General features: G+C 56.3%; 1 protein-coding gene across 3 annotated transcripts; it reads left to right on the top strand.

Moving 5' to 3' along the window:
* Nucleotides 511-23,640, top strand: KCNC4 (potassium voltage-gated channel subfamily C member 4). 3 transcript variants are annotated; one of them, XM_018045893.1, is made up of 4 exons: nt 511-1,996; nt 13,557-14,493; nt 16,474-16,677; nt 22,524-23,640. In XM_018045893.1, the coding sequence occupies exons 1-4, from the start codon at nt 1,328-1,330 to the stop codon at nt 22,583-22,585; spliced, it is 1,872 nt and encodes a 623-aa protein (XP_017901382.1). In that variant the 5' UTR covers nt 511-1,327; the 3' UTR covers nt 22,586-23,640. The 3 variants fall into 3 exon arrangements, with proteins under 3 accessions (XP_017901382.1, XP_017901381.1, XP_017901383.1); XM_018045892.1 differs by having other exon boundaries at nt 513-1,996; nt 19,056-22,648; XM_018045894.1 differs by having other exon boundaries at nt 515-1,996; nt 22,462-22,608.

Genomic DNA, 26,953 nt, shown 5'->3' on the forward strand with positions numbered 1-26,953 from the left:
CTCGGCCGCCGGGGCCCTGCAGCTAGCCTGGTCGGCCCGGAGCCGCGCCCCGCCCACCCCGCCCCGCGGAGGGCGCGCCCGAGCGAGGCGGGGCCGGGAGGAAAAGGCGCCAGCGGAGTGGCGTCCGCTGCCAACGCCGGAGGGAGACGGAGAACCCTCGGAGCCGCAACCCACCAGCGTGGAGGCAACCCCCGTCCCTAGGCCACCTCTCGCCCGCCCCCTGCTGCGGGCCAAGGCCAGCGCCCCGCCCAGAGATGGGTAAACGCGTGGATGTCGTGGCTCCCAGTGCCGCCAGATCGCAGGAGCCCGGCGCCGGGGCGCTGCGCTGAGGCTCCCTCTCGGCGCAGCCCAGGAAGCCTGCAGGTGTCCTTGGCTGCTCGGCCGCCACCCGGGAGACTCCTTCACCAGTGCCCAGAGCCCTGTTCCCTGGACCTGCCCCGCCTCCCCAAGCTCGGCGCCGCGCAGGACGCCCCGTCTGAGGCCCCCCCCGCCCCGGCACGGCCCCCGCAGCGCCCAGCCCAGCGCAGCTCCCCGCCGCTGTCGAGCCGCGGACGCAGGACCAGAGGCTCGCTCCAGCCGGCGCGCTTGTTTTCCTTCTGCCGCTTCGCCCTGCGCAGCACCCGCCTGTCTGAAAGCCGCGTTCCGCCCCGCCCGCCATCCGTGCCCTGCGCTGGATTTATGAATGGGGGGAAGAGGCCACATGCCGCCGCCGCCGCCTCTTGTTGACCGCACGCAGCCCGGGCCCGCGGAGCTCCGGCTACCGTGAGAGCGCCGGCCCGGCCCCGGCAGCCGCTCCCAGGACTTGTTGCTGCTGCGCTGCCGCTGCTGCTGCGGCGGGGAAGCCGGCTGCTCCGGGGCTCGGCGCGGACTGGGAGCAGGAGGGTGGCCCGTGTGGGTGTGAGCGCGCGCACCGCCCGGACCCTCGCAGTGCGCCTGGACAGTGCACTTCCCTGTCTTTCGGGAGGTGAAGGGGGGGCGTGTCCCGGGCCTCTAGCGTCGGAGTGCCTCGGGTCCTAGCGGGGGTAACGTGTGTGTGCTTGCCCTGCTTCCCCGGGCGCCTCGCTTGGGTCCTCGGCTCTCCGTTTCCCCTCCGGACTCCCTCCCCGGCGCTGCCAGCCCAAACCCCAACCACCTGTGCACCCGAGAAATCCAACTCCTCTCGCTCCGTGCCCCGGGGGGGAGGCAGGGGCAGGGCCACGCCGCAGAGGGGGCCGCCGCCGCCTCCTGCCTCCTCGTCTCCTCCCCCTCCCCCGTCTGACGCTGCCTCCTCGGGAAGGGTGTTTGGAGGGCAGCGGCCGCCCCAAGCCGAAGCCCCGCAGCGCTTCTTATGATCAGCTCGGTGTGTGTCTCCTCCTACCGCGGGCGCAAGTCGGGGAACAAGCCTCCGTCCAAAACATGTCTGAAGGAGGAGATGGCCAAGGGCGAGGCGTCGGAGAAGATCATCATCAACGTGGGCGGCACGCGACATGAGACCTACCGCAGCACCCTGCGCACCCTACCGGGCACCCGCCTCGCCTGGCTGGCCGATCCCGACGGCGGGGGCCGGCCCGAGTCCGATGGCGGTGGTGCAGGCAGCAGCTGCGGCGGGGGCTGCGAATTCTTCTTCGACCGGCACCCGGGCGTCTTTGCTTACGTGCTCAACTACTACCGCACGGGCAAGCTACATTGCCCCGCCGACGTATGCGGCCCCCTCTTTGAGGAGGAGCTCACCTTCTGGGGCATCGACGAGACCGACGTGGAGCCCTGCTGCTGGATGACCTACCGGCAGCACCGCGACGCCGAGGAGGCGCTCGACATCTTCGAGAGCCCGGACGGAGGCGGTGGGGGCGCGGGGCCCGGCGACGAGGCCGGCGACGACGAGCGGGAGCTGGCCCTGCAGCGCCTGGGGCCCCACGAAGGAGGCGCGGGCCCTGGCGCGGGGCCCGGGGGCTGCCGCGGCTGGCAGCCCCGCATGTGGGCGCTCTTCGAGGATCCCTACTCCTCCCGGGCGGCCAGGGTGAGTGGCAGGAGCCTGGGTCTCCTCTCGACCGAGACTGACTGACTTGACCACCACCTCCCTCCCAAATTACCTTACTTTACATGGGGCCCCTTGGAAATTATATCCCCTTACCCCACACCCCGCCCCCTGCACGCTTCAGGAGAGTGCACCCACCTGATTTACTACTTGGACCTAATCCAGCTCCTGCTTTAAGGCATCCCCCCTCAAAGCGAGTAGACAACCCGTAGCTGTGCTCTTGCTTTTCCACCCCCTCCTTCCTGCTCAGGCGGCGTCTCTACATCTACCCCCAATTCCTCTGAAGAACAGAGCCCTGGAGAGCTGGAATGAAGCCTTGAGCTGGGGTCAGGCAGGATTTGGGGCGATGGGAGGGAAACTAGGGTGTAAGTGGCAGATCTGGCAGATTCTGGGGTTTGCTCCTTCCTTGTGTCCCATCTCATAGAAACCCTCCCGGCAGCTCTGTGTGCTAAGAGCTGTGAGTTCTAGAGAAAGGGCCTCAGGCTTCAGCTCTTTAGCCATAATAGGCAGAACTGGGACCAGAACACCCAGTTTGGGAGAGTCCTTCTTTTTCCGAAGAAGAAGCAAGCAGGAAGAGCAAGATAAGTCAAGATGCCTGCCCCAAGCTATGCCCCTGAGGCTTTCAGGACACTAGAGTTGTCCTGGCCTCTGCTGGGATGAGGGGAGAGTCAGACAGGAAGAGCCTAAGGTTCTGGGCCCTTCGGCTCCTACAGGCAGTGGCCAGCCACAGGCTGCCTGGTGATGATCCCAGATTTGTTGCTGCTGCTTTCTTCCTGCTGCAGCACAAATTGGCTTCCCAGAAAGCCCTGGTTCAGGTTACTGCTTGAAATAGGTGACGGGGATGGATGGGGGGGCAGGAGGAAGTGCAGGTTGATTTAGGCAAGATCTAGTCCCTTCCCACCACCCCCTCCTCAAGTCAATCCACTTTTCCCTAATCCTTTTAGGTGGAAGGGGGTGGTGGAGAGGTAGGCTCAAGCATCTTAAAAAAAAAAAAAAAACCTGAAGGATGGCTTTAGATTCTCTAAAAAGAAAGAACCCTGGAGGTTAGTGTCTGATCTCAAGCCTGGCTGGGGTCTGTCTGGGAGACTGAAGACCAACATGATGCATTGGATCTGGGTGTGGGGATGCTCTCCTGCGTCGGAAGCTGGTAGTTACCTCTGGCATCCCAAGCTGTCACATTAATGAGTCTCAGAGCTCTGCCGCCTTCCTCAGCACCTCTGGTGCTGGGCCTCAACAGTCATGGAAGGAAAAGTTCCACTCCCCCCACCCCCAGGGGAGAGCAGGAGATTGGGAAATGGGGCTGCAGGGAGGGGCCAGGCTGGCATAAATGCTCTACCAGGGCACATGCATCTCCTGTGTCTAAGAGGAGGGAGGAGCAGAGGGGTCAGTGGCTGAGGCATACGTCCTCAGGCAACCACTGAAAGGCAGGGGCTGGTTTCAGGACAGAGAGCAAAGCTAGGTGCCATCTCTGTTTCTTCCCCTGCAACCCTGAGACCCGCTCAGAACGTGAGGGCTCAGTGAGGCCCTGGCAGACTGTGAATCCCACGAGCTTCTCATGCAGTCCTCTAGCCCTGCTGGTGTCCGCTTTCAGCTGTGTGCATGGTGAGAGGGGTGGGGAGGGGACAGAGACAAGTGCAGATCTTTTAGGTTCTTTCAAAGTTGGCAGTAGAGGAAGGAGGAGGCTGATTTAACTTGGTGGAGTTGGGGAAAGAGAGCATGCCAGGGAAGCAGGAATGAGATGAGATGCTTAGGGGCCCTATTTCTGAACATCCTGGGGTCTCTGAAGACTTTTTGCCTACTCAGTTTCCTCTCCCTTGGATTCCAAGGGGCTGTACCATCAGTGCATTTATTTTGCCCTTAACTCACTGCCAAGTGGCCCAACTGGGGCTCTGTGAGTAAGCTCAGAGCCTGGTTAGCCTCTAGAAGTCCTCCATGAGCCCAAGATATTAATACTTGGCCCTTTTGATATATCAATAGAATCACAGCAACCAGGGCAGTCCAGTTGAGGTCAGAAGTTTTGGGGCTGGGCTGGGTAAGTTCTTCCCACTTAACAAAGAAACCAGGATTCAGAGATGTTAGGTGTCTTATCACAGACAATTAACTAATAAATAATAGAACCAGCAAACCACCCCATGCAGCCTGCCTTTTGGTTGTTAACACTGATGTACAGAGCTGTATGGAGCTCATGCCAGAAGGGGCTCGTTTCCTACAGAGGAGCACAAGCCAAGGCAAGCCCTTCAGCTGTTCTGGGACACGCAAGTGAGAGTACAAAAGTTTAAAAAATTAACAGATAGCAACTGCCATTTATTGAGCACTCCATGCAGGTACTTTGCATTAATCCTCCCAGTAAACTACCAGCGGAGGTATTAATATTATCCTTATTTAATAGACTTAGGCTGTGAGATGGCAGACGACTTCTCTTGGGTCACACAGCTCGAGAGCGGTGGGCTAGGACTCAAAATCAGGGCTCCCTTACTCCTCAGATGATCACATGCTCTTGTAATCATGCTTTTGAGGTGGCTCATTTCTTACTCTGGTCTGGGAGGTGTTCCAAGGTTCTGTACCTGCTGTAGATGACATCAGAAAACGCAGGGGCAGATGGGGACGTCAGAAGGGACACTGACTCAGTTACGCTTCCAGGCCTGAGGTACAAGGTTTCTGGGGCTGTGTTCTCCTAGCTCTATTTACCCCAGACCAGTAACACGCCCCCCACATCCCCACAGTGCTGTCCCCTGGGTCTGTGTGGATACCTTCCCTCCCTCAGGCCTCTTCCTGCTGCCTCCCTCATCCCTGGATGGGGGCTTCCAGGGCCAGTAAGGGTAGAGGAGCCTCCCTCTGACCCCGGGCATCTCCCCGCACACAGCAGCTGGTCATTTGAGTAGCGCGTTATGACAGAAGCAAAACAGATACAAACGGAAAATAAACTGAGATGATTATGGGAGGCTGTTGCCTAGCTACGGGCCTGGCCCACAGAGCCTTCCCCTTTGGGCTCGCCCGACTCCCTTCGCTGGTCTGGGCCCATGGATGGCTGCTGCTGCGGTTCTGTTCCCATGGCCTGACCTGGGAGCAAGCGCAAGGGGTGGGCTTGTCTTGGCCCCATCTGCCCACTGCCTGCGATCTAGGCAGAGGGAGGGCTCAGCAACGGTGGGGGTGGCTTCCCAGACTGTAGGGGACCAGTTGGGGTTTGGGCAGCATCCAGAGTTCTAGAATCAGGCCTTCCTCCTTTTCTGACAGCTGACATAAGTCCTGATGGATGGGACCCTGGGCTGCTCACCTCCCTTATCCCTGTTCCCAGAGGTCCCCAGGGCTGATCTGGCTTAAGTCCAGTTACTGGCCTTCTTAAGGATGATAGTCCTCCTTTGGGTGAATCAGTACCTGTTTTGAGTTTTCTCATGATGTTTCCCTTCTGAGTAGAAGGGGTTACCCCACAGGATTCTACTGCAGCCGGAGCTGGGGTTTCACATCCCCTAGGCATCCACTATGTGTCAGGTGCTGGCACCTGGGCCTCTTTCTGATATCTGACCCATGTGAGGCAGGGGGTATTGACCTTAGCTTACAGAGAAGGAAACGGAGACCAGAGGGGCTTGTTGAAAGTCACATAGCTGGTGGTAGAACTAGGATCTAAGCCCAGATCTTGGGCATCCCTGTGTGTGCTTGTCCCCTGCCTCTGCCACCTCCTGGGGCTCTGCTTGGAGAGGACCTCTGACTTCAGGAGGCCCTCTGCTATCCTCCCATCCCTTCCTTTACATCTCCTTCTGAATTAAAGCCCCATCTCATTGCTCCCTAGAGTTGCTCACACCTGAGCTTGCTTGCTCTTTCTTTCCCTCACTGTGGGGCTTTTATAGGACAAAAAGAAGGCTTGGTTGAGAGAGGAGACCAGGTTTTCCGTGGCCTGGGCAGAGGAATGAAACCAAGGCCTTCTAGGAAGGAAATGCAGAGCTTGCTTCCTGCTCACCTTTTCTGAAGGCCCTGACTTCTGCCTGGATGTTGCCTGGTACCAGCCACTTGGTGGGCATGACAGGCTTCTAAGTGAGGCCAGATTTTGAGGTCCCCATGCCCTCTGGGTGAGAAAGGGCTAGGAACCTGAGTAGGAGGCTGGGTGCCCTGGCTTCCGTAGCACCCCTGGGATGACAGTGCCAGCACGCCCCAGGGCAGCCCCTCTGCCTCCTTCCCAGGAGCAGGAGCTGTGTCAGGCCAGAGCCTGCCTCCCACCCTCACACCTGTCTCTGCCCTTAGGCAGCCTCCCAGGCTCCTCCCGGGCTTGTTTTCTGTTTTCCTCTCTTGTTCTGAACAGACCAACATTTGTCTCTGAACATCTTGTCTCTGGATGATGAGGTGTTTCTGTTTGTCACCGTTTGGGGTGGGGTGTAAGGTAGGGGAAGGGATAAAATAAACTCGGGCTATTTTGGAGAGTTGGGGGATGGGCAGGCACGAACAGAGTCAGGCAGTTGGGCCTTAGGAACCAGGAGCCTCCAGGCCCCACACCTCTGCCACGGTCAGTGTTGGCCTGGGATGCTGGCACCAGGGTACGCATGCCACCTTTGTTCCTGGGCAGCCAGCCTGCCTCAACCTGACCCAGCTCCCTGCTGGGGTATTCTTCCAGCTGGGTGAGGTTACCTGCCCCTGGCAGGGGTCCCCATCAGGCAGCAGGCTTGGCCCACCTTGGAGAGCCACAGGGTCTGAGAGCCCAGGTGCCAGGAGGGATTCCTGGGCGCCCCTTTGTTATCTCTCCTCATGACAGGCTCCTTAGGACCAGGAGAGGGAGCAGGCAGGCAGTCACCTTGGCTTTAGTCATTCAGAAAATACTTACTGAGCACGTACTACATGCCAGCTACCAGGGTGGCTTTTATAGAGATGAGTTAAAGGTGGGCTCTGTTCCTGAGAAGAGCCAGGTCAGGTGGAGTAGGTGGTGGCCAGAGAAAATTGAGCGACAGGAAATGGTAAAGATAATACACATATATCATGAGAGGGGCCGCAGTAGTCTTAAAAGATGAAGTTCAATAGGAGGTGAGGGGAGAAGCCGCACATCCCACCACTGTGTGGGATTTATTGCTTTTGGAGGGGGGCTGGTATGCAGGGATGTTTCAACGAGGAAATATTAATAGAAGTTAAACTGGGTAGGCCCTGCGTGATAATGACTTAGCTCCCTTAAATAATTTTTAGAAGGAAGCAGGTTATAAATAAATATATAAATAAATATTCAATGTGGGTAGTGCTTAAGCATGCAGAGTTAGAGAAGAAGGGAATTTCCTGGCCAGGAGACCAGCCAGAGCAGAGATAGGGCAGCATGGGACAGAAAGTCTTCAGGGGCAGGGGCGTTCTGGTGGATGGGCAAGAGCCTGGAGTCACGTTTGTCTGAATAAGGTCTTCGCCAGTGATCTGGGCTGGACTGAATTCCTTCTGGTGCTGGGACTCACCAGCTCTGGGCAGCTCAGTGGCCCTGAGTGCCCCCCAGGTGCTGACTTGGCAGAGGGTGGGCATGGTAGAGGCTGGTTCTGACACTGGAACCAGAGGGTCCTGGCTCAGGACAGGAAGGCCCAGGGCAGCCTATGAAGGGAGAGGAGCAGGGGGCCTTTGGCTGGGGCCTGGGCATCATAGTACAGGCCCTCATCCAGGAGCCCAGGGACAACTCAAAGACACCTTGCCTGGGCATCACAGTACAGGCCCTCACCCAGGAGCCCAGGGACAACTCAAAGACGCCCTGCATCACAGTACAGCCTCACCCAGGAGCCCAGGGACAACTCAAAGACACCTTGCCTGGGCATCACAGTACAGGCCCTCACCCAGGAGCCCAGGGACAACTCAAAGACACCTTGCCTGGGCATCACAGTACAGGCCCTCACCCAGGAGTCCAGGGACATCTCAAAGACGCCTTGCCCGGCGGACTCCCTCTCCATTCCTGCCTCTGAGCCCCCAGGGCTGCCCACAGCCTTTCCAGTGCTGCCTGGGCACCAGGATCTTGCTTCCCCAGAAGGCTCAGCGCCACATCCATCCCCTCAGATCTTCCTCTGCAAGTGTCTTTGGCTGTGTTCTCAAATTCTCTTCTCCTACACTTCATCCTTAATATAGGTTTTTGGGCATGAGTCTTCGTATGTTTATCTGTCCATCTGTCTCCTTGGCCCTTCCTCCTTGGGCTCCCCTCCCCTGCTCCTGCTGATTGTAGTCAGTTCCCAATGACTGGTGTCTGTCACCTCCTCCCCACCCCCCCGACCCAGCCTGTGCCAGATTTCTGAGCCACTCTAGGCTCTGTGCTAAATTTTACAAATATCATTTCTTTTAATCCTCGAAACAACCCTATTAGAGAGGTACTCCTCTTAGCCCTTCGGTATGCTGTAGCCTCAGGGCCTTTGCACTGCCTGTTCCTGCTGCCTCTGGAGTTCTGCTGGGTCTTCACCTAACTTGCTCTCTCACTTCTTCAGGTCTCTGCTTCATTCACCTTGGCACTGAGGCCTTGCCTGACCACCCTATTTGAGATAGCTACCCCACCCTGTCACTTCTTAACCTCCTTTCTCTTTTTTTCTCCCTAACACTGATACCATCTGACATACTATATTTTACTTGTTTATTTGTTGACAGTCTGAGGGGCAAGGTGTTTTGCTTCCTGCTGTTACACAGCACCCAGAACAGTATCTGGCACATAGTAGGTACTCAATTTTTCATTTTATGAACAAAGATCCTAAGGCTCACAGAGATCAAGAAGCTTGCCCAAGGCCTCCTGGGCTGTAACTGCAGAGCCAACTTGCACCCAAAAGTGTGTGACTTTACATAGTGTGTGTCCTGCATTGCCAAGGACAGTTGTGGAATGAGCTCGGTGAAGGACTCTGGTCACAGGGGTGGCCCACCAGCTGAAACAGTTGGGTGTCAGGGAGCAGATGGGTCCCCAACAGGATACAGTTGGCCAGTGCGAGGGGCCCAGGAGGGCAGGAAGCTTGAAGGAGCAGGGTGCTCCTTCACAGGCTAGGACCCTCCTGTCCAGGGGGGATTGAACCTCCTGCATCCTCCCACCTTGCAGGAGAGGGGCTGCTGCTGGCCAGACCAGTTCACATGGGCGGCTTTCCACCTGGACAGTTTTAACTTCCAGCAAAATCCATGCCCTCTGTCCCCAGGCAAGGGAAATTAGGGACAACTTTGGCCATGGGAACCAGGCAAGTTGCTTGTCCCCAGGCCTCGAGTTTCGTCATCTGTAAAACAGCAGAAAGGACGTTGAGTTCAGCGACCTTCTAAATCTCACTTCTGAAAAGCAAAGACTTTGTGATAGTTTGGGTTCCAGATCCAACTTGTCCTCAGAAGCTGCAAGGGGGTGTTCGCAGAGGGTCCCCTGCCTCCCTCAGCTCTGTTGCCATTTACTGAGGGCTCACTGTGTGCCAGGCACATGCTGTGTCGAAGCTCACTCAGTCCTGCAGGAACACCACTAGGGATGCTAGTACCGTCCCACTGCGTAGCGAGGGAATGCACACAGAGTGCACATTCTTCAGTCTCAGCTCCCTGAGGCCACACAGCCCCGCATGGGGCAGGGGCCGATGGGCAGTGCTCTGAGGAACCCTGCCAGCTGGCAGAACGGCCCAGGGTGGGGCTGGAGGGGCTGGATAGGAGGCTCAAGTGTGAGGCCTTGACCTCTAGGTTGGGTAGTGCAGCTGCCTCCTCCCTGGTCCCTTTATTGTCCCAATCAAGAGTTGCGAGAATGGAACTTCCCTGGTGGTCCAGTGGTTAAGACTCTGTGCTCCCAATGCAGGGGGAGTGGGTTCGATCCCTGGTCTGGGAACTAAGATCCCACATGCTGTGCAGTGCGAGCAAGAAAAACAAAAAAATCACAGACCAAAAAAAGAGTTGTGAGAAAGACAGCAGTATCCTTGCCACCAAAGGGCAAAGGCTGGGTGAAAGTAGAGCCACCACTTACAACAGAATTTGGCTTGAGAGAGGAATAATCTGGGCCCTGAAGGGGGACCTGTAACCCCGGGACCCAATATGGGGCAACCTGCCCGAGCACGGGCACCCATCAGGGCTCGGCCTCAGCTCTGCCTTGTCTCCTTGGGGAATGAGTGCTTTCTGGGACCAGCCTAGAGGGGCCACACGGGAGCCTGAGGCCCCATGTAGGTTTCATCAAAGAGGATTGTCCCACCTTTGGACAAAGGGGCCAAGAGGAAAGATCTGTGAGTCAGGGGACCCAGTCCCAGCTTAATCCTCACCAAGTCCTTTCCCTGTCTCGTGCCTCTGTTGGCCCTGAGAGGTGGGCACATGTGGTTCCCCTTCCTCTGTCCTCACAGAGAGGAGCAGGGAGGGTGGAAGTAAGTAGATGGGATGGGTCAGTGTTTTTTTTAAATAACGAGTGAACAGTGCAGGAACTGAGGGGTGGCTGGCACCCGCTGGGCCTGCCGCAGAAGGAGCCCATGGGACGGAGTTGAGGAAGGCACCTTGGCTGTTTGGGTGGGAGAGGGTCCCAGCGCCACAGCACCCTTCTTCCCCTCCCCCCTCTCCCTGCACCCTCTGCTCCGTCCCTTGGCAGCTTTTCGTGAACTTGTTTATCCAAATCACTAATTAACTTCATGTTGGGCTCCCAGGTGGGCCAACTCTCCTGGCTAACATTTCCTTCTGAGAGTGCAAGCTTCTGCTTCCCAGGCTTCCTGGCAGAGATGGGATATGCTGACCCCACCCCTCACCCCCGCCTCCTATGCTTGGGAGAGCAGTGCCAGGACTCGGGGTTCCTGGTGTCACCACAGCCACTGGGCATGTGCCTCCACCAGCTCATCTCTGGACGGCCTTGAAAAACCTATGGGCTGGAGCTATTTGCCTAATGCCCATGTCAGCCGTATTGTCTTGATAGCTCACTCCTCATGGGAAGAAAAATGAAACCAGACAGGGAACTTGAAATTCACCTTCACGGGGAGAAGCAGACAGAAGAAGCTACAGAGTTGTCAAGTGGGAAAGCGTGTCTGTGGTCTGCTAATCTGCTTCTCCTAACTTACTGTATCTGGTCAACCTGTCCATGCTCAAGGGTAAATAAGTCTTAGCTTAGTGTGTGGTGAGTGTCTGTCCCAAGTCAAAGGTATATGTTCCTAAGGGTGAAATTGTCAGTCATCCGAGAGCTGGCTGGGAGAAGTATTGATAATTCAGATATGACTTTCCTGGGTTTAGGAATTGACCCTGCCCGGAAGGTGTGAAAAGAAAGTAAATGGTGCTGAGTTCAAATCTGGTTTCCATCTCTTTAAAGCTGTGTGACCTTAGACAAGTATATATAACCTCTCTGATCCTCAGCTCCTCCTTTGGAAAATGGGATAATGGGGCCTACCTCATAGGGAAGGCTGAAGGTGATAACACAGAATGCCCAAGTGTGTCAGGCACAGTATAGAGAGCTAGTGAATGTTCACCCCCAAAGTTCCCGTCTCAGACCCACTTCTGCTCCCGAAATCCTTGGAGGCACTATTTCTTGCACATTTTCCCAGCTCATGAGCTTACGCGTGCTCAGTTGTGTCCAACTCGTTGTGACTCTGTGGACTGTAGACCACCAGGCTCCTCTGAGGAATTTTCCAGGCAAGAATCCTGGAGCGGTTATCACTTCCTACTTCAGGGGATCTTCCTGACCCAGGATCCAACCCCTGTCTCGTACATCTTCTGCACTGGCAGGAGGATTCTTTACCACTAGCGCCACCTGGAGAGCGCCATTCCCTCTATATTCCCCCTTGGTGTTTTGCGGTACTAAGAACAAGGTGTGTCCGCCCACACCTGCAGACTCCCAGGGAGGAAAGCATCTCTGGGGAGCATCATTAGATAGGGGGCAATGCCATGGCCAGGTGGAATTCGCAGTGGGGTGGGCGTTGGGGTTTGCCAGGTGGTCATAGGGCACAGTCTTCCCTCATGTATCTTATTTAAGCTCAGCCCTCTGCTCAGGGAACAAACCTACCTCCACCTTCCCAGCAGGACAGGCTACAGCAGGGGGCGTGGACCCCAGCAACCAGTACCCTGACAGTGGTGAATGGTATCACATGAATAACAAATGAAGGCTCCGTAATTGGTGTTATTACACATGCATTTCATCTCCATTCATAATGATTGGACACTTAAACCCAGCCGTTCCTCTGCTGAGTGCCGCTGTCATCATTCTAGCTACGATCTCGGCAGCTGTCTAGATCGGCTGTTGCCACACTCTGATCCCAGTGGGTGCAGTTTATTTTTTATTGGCGCTCAGCGTCTCAGGAAATGTCAGTTCTTGAGAAGAACAGGCGAGCACGCGTGCTCAGTCATGTCCAACTGTTTGCAACCCTATGGACCATAGCCCGCCAGACTCCGTCCATGGGATTCTTCAGGCAAGAATACTGGAGTGGGTTGCCATGCTCTCCTCCAGGGGACCTTCCCAATTCAGGGATCGAACCTGTATCTCTTGCCACTTCTGCATTGCAGGCAGATTCTTTACTGTTGAGCCACCAGGGAAGCCTCTTGAGAAGGGACAGAGTCGATATTCTGCACAGACTACCCTGTCTCCTGCCTTGGAGCAGGCTGTCTTCCTTCAAATGCTTCTCACCATCTGGGCAGTCAGCTGGGACATCCTAGGGTGAGAGACTGGCCAGAGGGGCTATGACAGGGCTTGAAGATGTGGGTCATGGCCAGAGCTTAATAGGTAGAAGGCCAGCTCCTTGCCTCTAGATACTCCTTAATGCAGTGGCTCTCTTAACTTAGTGTGTATCAGAATTACTGGGAAAGATTGTTGAAACATGATTAGATCCTCCCCCCAGCATTTGTCATTCAGTAGGTTTGAGTAGGGCCTGTGATTTGGCATTTCTAACTGGTTCCCAGTTGATGCTGATGCTCCTGGTCCAGGCCCTCACTTTGAGGACCACTGCCTTAAAGTCTAGTTACTCGAGCTGCAGTCTGTGGACAAGCAGCCTCACCTGAGAGCCTGTTAGAAATGCAGAAGCCCAGGCCCTGCCCCAGACCTCCTGAGTCAGAGTGGCATTTTAACAAGGTTCCCAGATGGCTTATATAGCCATTCCAGTTTGAGAAGCTCAGAGCACGACAAGGTTAGAGGTGGGCAGAGGTAGGCAGTAAGGCAGGATGGGGCAGCTATAGTTCTCTGTTCAGCTCCTTCCAGCCAAGAGCAGCCTCTAACTTCTATGCACCTGACAAGGACTGGGAAGTACTGCCTTAGCAACCACAGGGATAAAGGGCTTCCCTGGTGGCCCAGACAGTAAAGAATATGCCTGCAATGCAGGAGACCCGGGTTCAGTCTGGCTTGGGAAGATCTCCTGGAGAAGGGAATGTCTACCCACTCCGCTATTCTCACCTGGTGAATTCTATAGACAGAGGAGCCTGGCAGGCTATAGTCCATGGGGTCGCAGAGTTGGACAGGGCTGAGCAACTCGCAACACACGGATGAACACCCTCTGGGGAGGGAATTCCAGCCCCCCACTGTGCACCTTAATCCCACCTCTCACCACCTGACAGGCTGCCTCGTGACCTATGGCCCCGGCCTCCACAGGCAGAGGGCCCTGTCCCCGCTGGGCGCATCCATTCCTGACATAGCTGCCCTCACTCTCCTCCCCGCCCATAGGTGGTGGCCTTCGCCTCTCTCTTCTTCATCCTGGTGTCCATCACCACCTTCTGCCTGGAGACCCACGAGGCTTTCAACATCGACCGCAACGTGACGGAGATTCACCGCGTGGGGAATACTACCAGCGTGCGCTTCCGGCGGGAAGTGGAGACGGAGCCCATCCTGACCTACATCGAGGGCGTGTGCGTGCTGTGGTTTACGCTGGAATTCCTGGTGCGCATCGTGTGCTGCCCGGACACGCTGGACTTCGTCAAGAACCTACTCAACATCATCGACTTCGTAGCCATCCTGCCCTTCTACCTGGAGGTGGGACTGAGTGGCCTGTCATCCAAGGCGGCCCGCGACGTGCTGGGCTTCTTGCGCGTGGTGCGCTTCGTGCGCATTCTACGCATCTTCAAGCTCACGCGCCACTTTGTGGGGCTGCGCGTGCTGGGCCACACCCTGCGCGCCAGCACCAACGAGTTCCTGCTGCTCATCATCTTCCTGGCCCTGGGCGTGCTTATCTTCGCCACCATGATCTACTACGCAGAGCGCATCGGCGCCAGGCCCTCCGACCCGCGGGGCAATGACCACACCGACTTCAAGAACATCCCCATCGGCTTCTGGTGGGCCGTCGTCACCATGACAACACTGGGCTACGGGGACATGTACCCCAAGACGTGGTCCGGCATGCTGGTGGGGGCGCTGTGTGCCCTGGCCGGCGTGCTCACCATTGCCATGCCCGTGCCTGTCATTGTCAACAACTTTGGCATGTACTACTCTCTGGCCATGGCCAAGCAGAAGCTGCCCAAGAAACGGAAGAAGCACGTACCTCGGCCGCCCCAGCTGGAGTCGCCCATTTACTGCAAGTCACAGGAGACCTCGCCCAGGGACAGCACCTACAGTGATGCCAGCCCCCCTGCCCCAGAAGAGGGTGTGGTTGAGAGGAAACGGGCAGGTGAGGAAAGCCACCTCTCCCGTAGTGGCCAGGGGAGCTCCCAACTGAAACTCAGTCATTGGAGTTTGGGGTTGTGCTCTTGTCGCGCTGGCTACCCTAAATATAAGGCATGCCTTTAGGAAGGCACAGTATTGAGGCTGAATCTCCATTTTCTGATAGCTTCCTGAACATCAGGCTCTGTAGAATGAGTGTCCCACGAAATTTAGGTTGTTATGGGCAGTGCATGGGGCTGTAAATGAGAAGCCTGGGTTTCTAATCCTTTCTTGGCCAGTGTGCTGTGTGCCCCCAGGCCAGTCATTCACCCTCTCTGGATATAAATGCCTCACCTGTAAAACAGAAATGCTATCAATATTTTACTTCCAAGACTTGGACAAGCCCCAAATGAATGACGGATATGAAAGTACTTTGAGAAGTTAAACCCACTTTACAAATATCAGGCACTGTCATTATTAGCTGGAGAGGAGGGCAGCTGTTCTCCTGAGGAGCATCAACACATGAATCATTTCTTTCCAAACGTTCGAGTCTGGTGTCTCTTGGCCTAATAAATGTGATAACGTAATGGCTGTGGGAGGCTGCCTTCTGTTTGGCACAAGCTAGATTGAGTCCTGGGCCTGGGGTTTAACATGGATGCAAGGGAACCAAGAGGGAGCAGCCCAGACAATGTTGGGAGAGAGGAAAGGAAAGGGAAAAAAACTGGTAGCTGCAAGGTGGAGTAACCATACCTGAGGGTCTGAATCGTGCTATCCAAGGATGGGAAAGGCCAGCTCAGGAAAGCTTGCTTCTACCTGAGTCAAGAGGTGAAAGGAAATTGGCTTCATCCACAGCAACACAGAGTTATGTTGGAGAGTGGGAACCCAATTGTTAGGTATGGGATGAGCTCCTGAGAGAAGTATGAGATTCCTAGTATGGGGGTCCATTGGATGCCAGGCCACTGGGGAGCTGCTCTTAAGACAGCAGCTCCTTCCGGGCATGGCTCTGGGGATAAAGTAGGACTTGTCCTTGTGGGGAGGTGCCTGGCTCAGGATATTCACCTGTGGCCTGTTGGTGGGGGCCCATCCTACATGCTGGGGTCATTCAAGGGCATGGGTCTTTCAAAGACCTTGATGGAACCCTTTAGGCTCCCCTTCTCTCCCCCACCAAAACGGTACCTTCTTCCCAGATTCCTGAACAGAAGTCTCCCAGCCAGTACCCCAGGGAGTTTCAGTTCTACCCTGAGGTCCGTTCAGGGCTCGGAGGGTAAGTTAATATCACACTGTACAAGTCCCTAGGCTTCTGCCGCGCACACTTCACCTGTGGCACCATGAGCTGTGCCTTAGCCTGACCCTAACTGCTCGGTCACAGTAAGGGCATTCCTGGTCCCTGCCTTCAGACCAACTGGCCACCCCCCTTCTCCAGACCCAGGGACTCAGCTTTGCTGGTGCTGTTGCCTGTCCGGTGGAGCAGGGGTTGGGACTAAGAGCTTTCAGCAGTGGGAGCAGAATTGGAGCCTCTTCCCCTCGGGGTGAGGGGGGGGGGCGTGTCTTCCCCCAGACACAAGTGAGCCCGTGAGACAAAGGGCTCTGAATCCTTCAGGCATCAACTCTGGCTTGGAATGCCTGGTGACTAAGAGTAAGTGCCTTCAGGTGGCCCAGCAAGACAGCTGTGGAAGCCACTCTGTAAGTTTAACCCCATCAAGCCAGACACTCTCCCAGGGAATGCATACTCATCCAAGTGTCAGCCTGAGCCAGACCCAAGAAGGCAGCAGACTCTACTGCCCGCCTTGGGCTGATCTCACAGGGCCAACTTGGGGAGCCTCTGCTTTTGGCGTATCTGTGGCTCCATCTCCAGCCAAGACTGAGAGGAAAGCCAGCATCCCACTCTTTGCCCCCAGGAGCAGGCCCACCCCCTGGTTCTGGCAGCACTCTCCCTGTGGGTTGGGTAAGTGGTGCTTTAGGTCAGGGATCAGCCGTCCTGCAGCCTCCTTTCTGTCTGCCCCTTTAGATTCCAAGCAGAATGGCGATGCCAGTGCGGTGCTGTCGGATGAGGAGGGAGCCGGCCTCACCCAGCCCCTGGCCTCCGCCCCCACCCCTGAGGAGCGCAGGGCCCTGCGCCGCTCCGGCACCCGAGACAGAAACAAGAAGGCAGCTGCCTGCTTCCTGCTCAGCGCTGGGGACTATGCCTGCGCCGATGGTAGTGTCCGCAAAGGTATGGCTCCCCAGGCCGGGCAGGGGGGGAGCCCCCATGGAGCTGAGTCTTCCCAGTGTCCCCCACGGAGCTTGAGGTCCCCTCCTCCTCTGAGGCCGTGGCCACCATCTCCTTTGCCTTGGACGCACCCTCGCTTTTAGGATGGGTCCCCTGGTGTTCTAGTCCGTGGATTAGAAAGGCCCACGACATCCCCAGAAGGTACACAGAGCCCCCCTACCATCCAGGTGCCCTCCGGAAAGACAAGTGCTGGAGGGTGAAGGGACCGCAGATCAGGGCTCCGGCCCACTCCTTCCATTTGATCACCTTCCCTTCCTCTGGCTCCTGCTGTGGCGTTTAGGCTTGACTCCACAGTATCATTGCTGGCCTTCACCTAGGCCTCCCTTAAACACAGCTCAGACTTCCTAAGTAGTCCCAGGAGACTCCCAGGAGTCTCAGGAGTCAGGGTGAGAATGGGATTCTGGTGAGAATGGGGTTCTGGTGTGAGGGTTCAGAGAGCCTGGCACAGTCCCTACCTCCTCTGTCCTACACTGGGGGTCCTACAGCCCAGCTGTGCAAGCCCCTGGGATGTGACTGTCCCTTCCAGGTAGAGCCAGAAGGTGACCAGGGGCTGGGAGTAGGCAGGGAGAGGGGTATGTTCTGAGGTGTGGTCTGAAGGATTTAGAGAGTTCAAGGGAAAGCTGAAATTCCATCCACAGTGGAGCTAGGGGTTTCCTGGCCTGACCAAGTGGGACTGAAATGATTAGGGATTGAGGAGCGCCATGATGGCTGAGGACCAAGGCTCTCAATCCTCGGTGTTCCTTCTGCCCAGTCCCCATGATTTTGTTGTCTTTTCTGCCCTGTCCTTGCCATCTAACCTCTCTTAAAAGCCTGCCTAGTTTCAGGATAAACCCCAATCCTCACCCCAAAACAGCTGGGTATGCAGGCTACCTCTTAACTAGTCTTCTCTCAGTCCAACCCCGTTCCCCCCACTACTTCCCATCATCCCCAAATCCCAAACCGAAACAAGGTCAAGTGAGGCAGGGACAGTAGCTGCTGTAGGAATAGCCTGTGATGTCTCTGTTCCCACAAGGATGTCCCTTGGCCTGCCCAGCCCAGGAAATGTCCAGGGATATCTTCCCAGGCCCTTTCCCTGGCCTGCTAATCACCACTGTCCCCAGGGCACCCTGACCCTAACCAAGCCCTGAGAGCTATGTGTCCAGTTTTGCTGGATATGTGCCCTGTTGGGTGGCAGAAGCAGGAGCAGCAATCTGGAACCTGGATATGACCCAGCTAAATTTAGAGCTTTAAATGGATGGTGCTCAGACTGCTTACACACTCTCCTGTGCTCCTGTGGTCACCCTTGGCCTCTGCGTAGCCCAGTCCTTGGGCTCTGGGTAGCCCAGTCCTTGGGCTCTGGGTGTGCCTGTCCCTCCTGCCCGCCACCCCAAACACACCGAGGCTTCTCCTGTGTCTAGTTCAGACCTGGAGCCTTGCTCTGGCTGGAGAATGCTAACTGGTTAGCATGGAAGGTGGGGTGGCAGGGACCCCACCCCTCAGGGAGGACTTGAGCAAACAGAACCAAATCCTGAGCACCCCTGTTTTCATCCAGTGTGGGGAAAGACTCAGTGGAAGTAGTGGTGTGGAGGAGGAGGCTGTGAGGGTGCAAGTCAGAGGAGAGACCCTGAGGTCCTGGGGGGCAGGTCCCGTCTGAGGAGCCCACGTGTGAGCATGCGCGGGGCTGGGGAGCCCGTGTCCCACCACCGTCTCTCTCTGGGTGCTTGTGGGGCCTGGCTGCTCTATTTTCAAGATGCCTCCACACTGCCTCTTGGCAACAAGCATGTAGCTCAGCCAATTAGAGTGACCTTCGAGAGGGAACAGGTGGGTTGCTGGGAAACAGGCCCTGCTAAGGAAGCGTGGCAGTTAGCATCGCCAAACTCCCAGTGTGTATTCGGCAACTTTACCCATGCCAGACCACGCCGCACTTCTCTGCGCTGGGCTACATTCAGGTCCAGGAGTGAGTGGGCCCAGGCCTCCTCCAGCCACCAGCACAGACACCAGTGAGCACTATGCGGCTGAGTATGAACTCCTGGGAGGAAAGTGGTGCGTGACCATTAGGGCTTTTTAGGGTTGAGAAAGGAGGGTCCTGACGGCTGAGGGGTCTTTGTACAACTGGAGGGAACTTACCTGGGGATGATGACAAAGCAAAGGGTAGCTGAGGATGGGGCCCTGGGGTCCATCTGGAGACCAGAGAGAGCCAGGAAGCCTTTCCCAGCTGAACCAGGCCTCTGCAGCCAGCCCTGGGGCTACCTGCCCCACTGGGTGCCCGGAACACGGATCCCATGGAGCGTCTCAGGCGAGAAGCTGCACCTCCCTGATCCATGTGCCTTTTCTTCACCAAGGCTGTGGAAAGTCCCGGAGCCTAAACAACATAGCGGGAGCGGCTGGAACCAGTCTGGGGCTGTCTCCACTGACATCGCGATACAGCTCGCCCTACCCTCCGAGAAAGCCCCTGCTCGCCCACCCCTTCCACCCGCTCACCAGCCCGCCCCCTGGACACTTGGCCTCGTAGCTGCACCCTCAGCTCTCCCCGACCCTGGGCACCCGCACACAAACAGGCACACACATCCCTCCAGCCTCATCCCTCCTGGGTCTTCAGGAGTCAAACAGGATACAGGAGAATTGAGGCCCCCGAGCCTCCTGTCCACAGCACCCAGCTCCCTAAAATGTTCAGCCCTGGAGCCTGAGAGGGAGGGGAGATTACTTCCAGGCCTCCTACCCCACTCACTCCTATTCTCAGCTGAAGGTGCCGTCACCCCTGGGACTCTGTAACTGTGTCTCTGGGCCTTGCCTCTCCCTCAGGCTCCCACCTAAATCACAGCAAATGCACCCCCATCCGTCAGGGCCTTCAACCAGTAACCAAACAGCCTGCAGTTGAACATCTCTGTCTGTCTGTCTGTCCATCCCACACTCAGAGCAACCAGGAATAAGGCTGTCCCCTGGGGTGTGGGGCGCAGGCAGGGGTTCCCAAGTAGGAGCCCCAGGATAGGCGCCCTAGACGCGGGCATGTCCCCCTCTCGCTGGAGCCCAGCCTCGGAGCCAGCCCCCCGTCTGTGCCCCACCCCCGTGAGCTGCAGCATCGCTGGCCACGCTGCTTCCCCTGCTTCCTCTACGGTTCTCCTTCCTCTCCTGCTCCCTCCAGCTCCCAGTCCTGCCTCTGAGTCACCTGCCGCTCCCACCCAGCCTCTGTGCTCTATATCGCTGCCAGAACCGGAGACTCATCTAATTTCTATAATTAAGTGTATTCATTTACTTAACGAGCCCAGGAGCACAACAGGTTTGTGAGTCACAGAGTGAGCAGGGGTGCACCCCGGGCAGGGGCAGCTGAGGGGAAGTGCAGGGACAGGAGCCATCCAGCCCCCACCCGCTGCCTCCCGCAGGGGCACGAAGCCACGCCCAGGGCCTGCCGAGCTGCAGGGGGCCCCTCCCCAGGGCAGGCCCCCAGCACCCCAGCCAGGCTCGCCAGGATGGACCGCCTCAGCCTGGGAACTCGGAACACCTCAGCCAAGACATTTCCTGTTTCACCTGATGGGAATTAGACCTGACGGCAGAGCTGGGCGCCTGGCAATTTTTAGAGCCAGATTATGCAACTTTGTGTAGGGAATGACTAAGTAAGGCCCATGTCTGCCCCTTCCAGAATGGGCAGAGATAGGCACCGCCAGACAGCATTCGGGGACTCGGCAGGAGGCGGGGGACTCTGGAAGCCGCCCCAGAAGGTGAACTGGGCAGAAAGGTCAGCCATTTCTTGGGATTGCAGGGGATAATGAAGAAGAGCATATTCTAGAAACATTACCATTTCAGTCAATGCCTTCTTCAGCCTTGGGCAGACACAGGAAATTCTCTTCAAGGTGGGTCCTGGGCTCTCCCCGCCCTGCTGTGGTCTGTGGGGCTGGCGTCCTGTTTGCTCTCAGGAGGAAAAGAAGAAGAGCTGAGAAGATACAGGACCATTCATGCCACTGCCCCTCAGAAGGGGACACAGACAGGCAAAGCCCTGGGGAGCAGGACAGAGAGCAGTGCACCTTCTACCCTTTCAGTCCAGGCTGAGAGCCCAGCTTCTCTTCCAGTAGGATGGAAGGTCCTGCCCCTGCTGGGCGCACCAGTGCTGGGGTCCTGACTCCAACATGGACACCGTGAGTGAGGTGGCTGGCGTAGCATGGGCCCTATAGCTATTTCCTCCTCTCACTTGCCTTTCTGGTTCAGGGAACTGAGGCGGCTATTTCTGTGGCAGCCCTCAAGTTGTCAGGAGCCCAAGTTTCCACGGCACCCACCGCCTCCTTCTCTCTTCCCTCCCACAGTAACGGGCATGCTCATGGCACCCCCCATGGTGGGCACAGATGTCCCTGGGCGACATGATGCAGGAGTGCCAGCCTGGGGCCCCTTGTGCCTTGGGGGGGCTGGGTGGGCTCCCACACACCCCTCCTGGCTCTCTGGCTTCTGTAGGGCTGACACAGTATTGAGCCAACAGGAACGCTGAGTAGGCTGCCCGCCCCAGCTCCCTCTCAGGGTCCTGGGAAAGGGCAGAGCGAGTATGCAGGGCCCCACAGTACTCTAGGCCCTGCCTGGGAAAGTGGCCCTCTTCACAGGCCTCAGGCTTGCCCAGGCCCTGGGCCTCCCCGTTTCAGGAGAAAGCTCTGTCTTCCACCCACAATCTGAGAGCACAGTTTGCTTTCCCTTACCTCTGGATTTGGGCTTGTACCCATTACTGTGGCTTCTAAGCATCTTCCCCTTCAGCTGTGGCCCAGCCCCTCCCCGCAGAGCAGGGCAGGCAGCCCAGGCAGGAGTTGCTACCTTTCCTGTTTGTACCAGTTGCTGCTGACAACTGTGGAGACCAGTCCTCAGCCCTCAGGGCTTCTGAGAGGAGAAGCTGTGAGCTGGAGCCAGAGGGGAGGGTGCATGGGAGTCAGGGGAGAAGCTGTGAAACAGCCCTGGCTCCCTTTTTGCAGAGCTTCCTCGGGGCAGGGCCTCATCTGCCCTGGCCAGAGAGTATCACCTCCCAAAGTCCCTGCCCCCGCTGCAGCCTCCTGCCTGCCCTGCCTGTGCCCCAGCTAGGAAGGCAGGGGAAGGGAAGGCCCAGGCCACTGCTGTCCGAGGCTGAGAAGGAGATGTCTGGAAGGGCTCATTGAAGTGTTGGGTTTCCTGCCTCCTCTCCTGAGCTGGGCACATTCATCCTCCCTGAGCTTCCTCTTCAGCACTCACCCTGCAGCTGCTGAGACTCTTCCTGCCAGACTGAGGAAAGGGGCTGGGCCTGACATGGCAGCACACTCAGGAGCCTTCCTCACCAGCCCCTGGGACAGTGGGCTAGACCTAGGTGGTGACAGCAGATGGAGCTGTGTTGAGGGAGGAGCACAGGCTGGGCAGGCAATGGCCTGTGGGCTGAGAGCCCCGGCAGGAACTTCCCTTGCTGCCCCCATGCCAGGCTGCTGAGCTGTGATCCCTCTCCCCACCACACTGCAGCTTTGGGGACCCGAGGGCTCCTGGTTCCTGGAGTTCATTACGTGACAGACATGGAGCTGAGCTGTGACATCACCTATGGGTCACTATGGCCCAGCGCTGGGTTGGCAGAAGGATGATGAAGGGCTCACCCTTTCCTTCCTGTCCCTGCTCTTTCTGGTTTCTTAACTCCAGGCCCCATGCCTTGCATCTCTGGCCTACTCCTCAGCCCACAGCCTGTGGGTCAGCAGCTGCCTTCCTTCTAACATCTCATTCTTCGTTTCTCCCTTTCTTTTGCTGAACTCCTTACCTCCCAAGAAGGCAATGTTGAGCCGAAAGCGTGCGTCCCAGTGTCTCACACCTGTGCTCTTTAAACACAGAGACCTGCCAAGACGCCCTCTCGTCCAACTATGCCCAGGCCGAAGTCCTCACCCTCTCTTAAAGCGGCACCAACGTGAGAGAGACAGGCAGACAGACAGAAAGCCAGAGGCTTAGGGCAACTCTGGAACCCAGGCAAGAATCTTTCGCTGGGAAAGACTCATATCCTTGATTGCACAGGACTGATGGAAAACCTCCCATGTGACCCTCGGGCCCAGAGCCATCGGGTCTGATGTTCTTGTTCTGTACATTGAAGAGATATATATGCACATATAGTATCTATATTCATACATACTATACTATTGTGTGTAGTGCACGTGCTCTTGGTGGTCTGTCTTCTTCGTTAGGCTGTGTCTCCCCAAATCTTTGCCCTACCCCACCCCCTTTCCCTTCACTGATTCTTTGTTTCTGCCGAATGTGTGTGTGGAATATCCCAGGAAAAATACACCTGGGAACTGCCAGTCCAGCTAGGTGGTCCCAGGCTAGACTCTCCCTCTTGGGAGCATTTCCCCTGTGGGCCAGAGGCTGGTGGAAGGCCAGATTGCCCCCTGGGGTCACTGCTCCACTGGCCTCACCCCACCCCAGATTGGGGCTCTACCTCCCACCCCATGCCCCAGTTGTTGGGGGACTTCCCAGGGCTCCTCTGCAGCTTCTTCCACTCCTTTCTCCACCTTCCCTGTGTCCTTGACTGAGGGGGTGTTTTGTCTTTTTTTATTTCTGGTTTTTTGTTCTGTCTCCTTCGTCCATTTGTTTTCCAAAGATGTTGCTGGGCAGACGGGCAGGGAAGGGGTCTGTCTGCCCATCTGGCTCAGGGGTCTGAGAAGGGGAAGCCGCGGGCGAGCGGAGACCAGTTGCAATACTGTACTTCCTGGCTGGTGGCCAGAGGATGCGTGCAATAGCCGAGGCCAGGTGCCCCCCTTCGACCTTGGCCTCTGCCCCTGCCTCAGCCCTCCCTCCCCACTCCCAGCCCGCCCTGCCCCTCCCAGGTGTTGGTCGTCCTTTTCTAAAGCTGTCCCCTCGTGCGTCTGAGGCATGCCTAGGCTGGGCCCTACCGCCCTGCCCGCGTGCCCGTGACTGTCATGCCGTGCTCAAGCCCCAATAAAGACATCTGGAGCATTCTGCCGTGCCTGCTGTGTGACTGCCTCCGCCTCTCCTTTCTGTGTCTGTGGGGATCTCCCTGGCTGCCCCCCCAGCATTTTAGAAATGCATACTCCTAACCCCACCCCCACCAGGAATCACCAGCGGAGCCCAGCTGCGTGTAGAACCAGACATGAATGCTGGAGATGAAGAGTGATTCTAGCCAAGGTCACGCCAAGAGGACTAACCTGGGGCCTAGGCTCCTGGGCAGTGATCTCCACTGCTGCCACCACTCCGCACCCCCACCCCCCCACCAAAACGTGGAAGAAGAGACTTGTTCATTTCAGCGGTTCCACTGTATTCCTCCTTGTTTTGCAGGGGGCTTCGTCTCTTCCCTGAAATTGCACCAATTCTGTGTGGGCCGAGGCCCAGGGCATGCCACAGTTGTAATGACTGGACGGCTGATGAACTGAGGCAGACAAGGGCCTGGGGCCACAACTGGGACCGTTGAGGGCTGGGAAGTGAACAGTCCTGGGCCCAGATAGGAGGTGGGGGTGGTGGGGGATGCTCAGATGTCATCCCTACCCTAGACCCTCCTACAGTCACACAGGGGCTTGGCTTCAGGGCTGTGCCCCTTGAGATGCTCAGAAGGCCCACAACCAACTAATGCTCAGCTGTTGCCCTCTGGAAGTTACTGATAATTAGTGAAGAAGGGCCCAGTGTTTTTGTTTTGCACAGGGCTCTGAATGATGTAGCCTGGGCACGTATTTGCTCTCCTTACTCGAGTCAGTGGGCAGATGGGGGACCTCAGTTCAGCTGCCACTTCCCAGCTGGGTAAGGTGGGGCAATTCACTGAACCTGTTTCCCTGCCTGTAGAATGGATGTAATGATAGCACCCATCTCAGAGCCAGTGAATGTGAAGGCCTGACCCAGGGTCATCTGTCCAGGAAAGGACAAGACCTCACCAGGGAGCAGGGTGAGGGGAGGGAAGGGGAGAAGCAAGGGGAAGCCTGTTCCTGAAGCAGAGAGTCAGGCTGGGCGCCTGGGCCAGCAGAGGTGAGGCAATGGCAGGCAGCCAGTTGTCAATTAAAGATAAAATCTCTTCTCCAGCAGTGGAGGGCAAGTAGGGTCTGTAGCCCCCCCACCCCACCCCACCCCACCCCTCCAGACAGGAGAAAGCCATTTGCAGCCAGGCTCGCCTCAGAGAAGCTTGGCCGGGCGATAATGGAATGGGATGCGCTGCTGGTTCCATAATGATATTACGCATCAGGGCCCACATCCAAAATGGTGTTTGGTTTTTTATTGTTGTTGTTTGGTTTGTTTGGGGTTTTTTTCGTCGATCAGTGTGGAACCATCTCATGGTCAGGGGCTGAGAATCCAGCAAGCAGCCCAAGGGTACCCAATGCCAACAGAGCCTGAGGGGACCCAAGGAGATGCCTTTGGAGTCCCCAGCAACACCCTCAGACCCCTGAAGGGAGAGGGACAGTGTACAGTAGGGAGGAATTCAGTGAGAATCGGGGACACCCCACTTCCCCACCTCACAGAAACAGCAGACAATGCTGTTAAGGAAGCGACGGCTCTGACTCCCTCTAGTCCCCAAAACTGGAGTGGGGCCCAAACGAGGGAGCTGGTGAGAAGAGCTAGATGTTGTAGTGATGGAGACTGGCACTGGGAGTCAGACTCACGGCTCCTTCACGTCCTGATTATGTGACTCTGGGCAAGTTAATTAGCCTGTGTGAACCTCTATTTCCTTACCTGTAAAATGGGAGCAGTAACGGTATCCACATCATGAAACCCTTGGGAGAATCCGATGAGGCAGGGCCTGAGACACCCTTAGCACAGTGCCTAGCACAAAGCATGGTTTACAAATACTGGGGTCAGGGAGCAACTCACTCCAATGACAGCTTTGGTTTAATGACCTCCCCTTTCAAGTAAGTGCCATGAATTTGCCTCATTTCTGTGAACCCCTATCTTTCTGTGAAGGAATAGAGTTGGGGTGGTAATACCCAACAGTTAACCTTTTTAAAGTGCTAGGCAATGTGTCTAATGCTCCTAAACACCCATTCTGAGCTTCGTGTTATCATCGTCCCTTGTTTCAGAGAAAAAAAATGCAGCACGGTAATGTCGGGTCATTTCTCCAAGGTCATACATCCAATAAGCAGTGAAGCTGGGATTGGAACCCAAGCCATCTGGCTCTGTGAGCCCTACACTTAGCTGCTCCCTAAATGGAATGGGACTTCTGGGTCATCACACCCAGGGTATAGATTTGTGCTTTATAATGTTTTTCATTTCCTTCATCTGTATTGATTCTCATACCAAAGGTATTGTTTTCCCCTTTTATGGTAAGAAAACCAAGACTGGAGGAAGAAAGTGATGTGATCACGCCTCCTGTGCCACGCGCAAGCGCACACACACACAGAAAACGGAGAAGAAAATCTCAGGCCTCACTAATGAATCAGCATGAGCTAACTCCCAGCTCAAGGAGTGATTGATTCCTTCTTTCTGCAACCCAGTGAGTTTTATTTTCTGGGGCTACTGGGATGGAGACTGGTCTGGAGCTCAGCCTGAAGAAGTCTCGGTGGAAACTTGATGGAGATCAAGTTCAGGTATTTGAAGAGCATCAGAGGGGAAATGGGTTTAGATTATTCTCTGATCTCAAAGAGAAGACCTAGGATTAGTAGGTAGAAATGTTAGGAAGGCAGGATGGCTTTAAATCAAGAAAAATCTGCCATTTTCATTGCCTTTCCTGCCATCACAAGTTTAACAAACAGTGCTGAAATCATCCCAAACCAAATCAACAGGGAAGCCTTGTCTCCCTCTCTCAATCCCACTGTCCTCCTTGGAGGTGACACTGTTAACCTCTGGTGTTGGGCCCTTCTGGCCTTTGGATAAAGAGAGGCTTTCTAACAAACTCCTGAAGGAATGGGTTGTCCTGTGGGGAGTGAAATCCCCATCCTGGAAGTTTAGAGAGATTCTGAATGATCGTGGGCTGGGGGTTCATGGGAGGAATTTCTGCTCAGCCTGGAAAGTGGAACTAGAAAACCCCTTCTAGGTCTAAGATGTTCTGGCGTACATGGAACCACACAGGTATCAGTCGTGGAGGCAGGTCCAGAACCGTCTTCTGAACAGGACTCAGATAAGCTCCTTTCCTAGCAGGCTGCTGGTACTGCTGCTAAGTCAATTCAGTCGTGTCCGACTCTGTGTGACCCCATAGACAGCAGCCACCAGGCTCCCCCCTCCCTGGGATTCTCCAGGCAAGAACACTGGAGTGGATTGCCATTTCCTTCTCCAATGCATGAAAGTGAAAAGTGAAAGCGAAGTCACTCAGTTGTGCCCGACTCTTCGTGACCCCATG

This window comes from Capra hircus, chromosome 3 (assembly GCF_001704415.2).
Source record: "Capra hircus breed San Clemente chromosome 3, ASM170441v1, whole genome shotgun sequence".
NCBI classification, from domain to species: Eukaryota; Metazoa; Chordata; class Mammalia; order Artiodactyla; family Bovidae; genus Capra; species Capra hircus.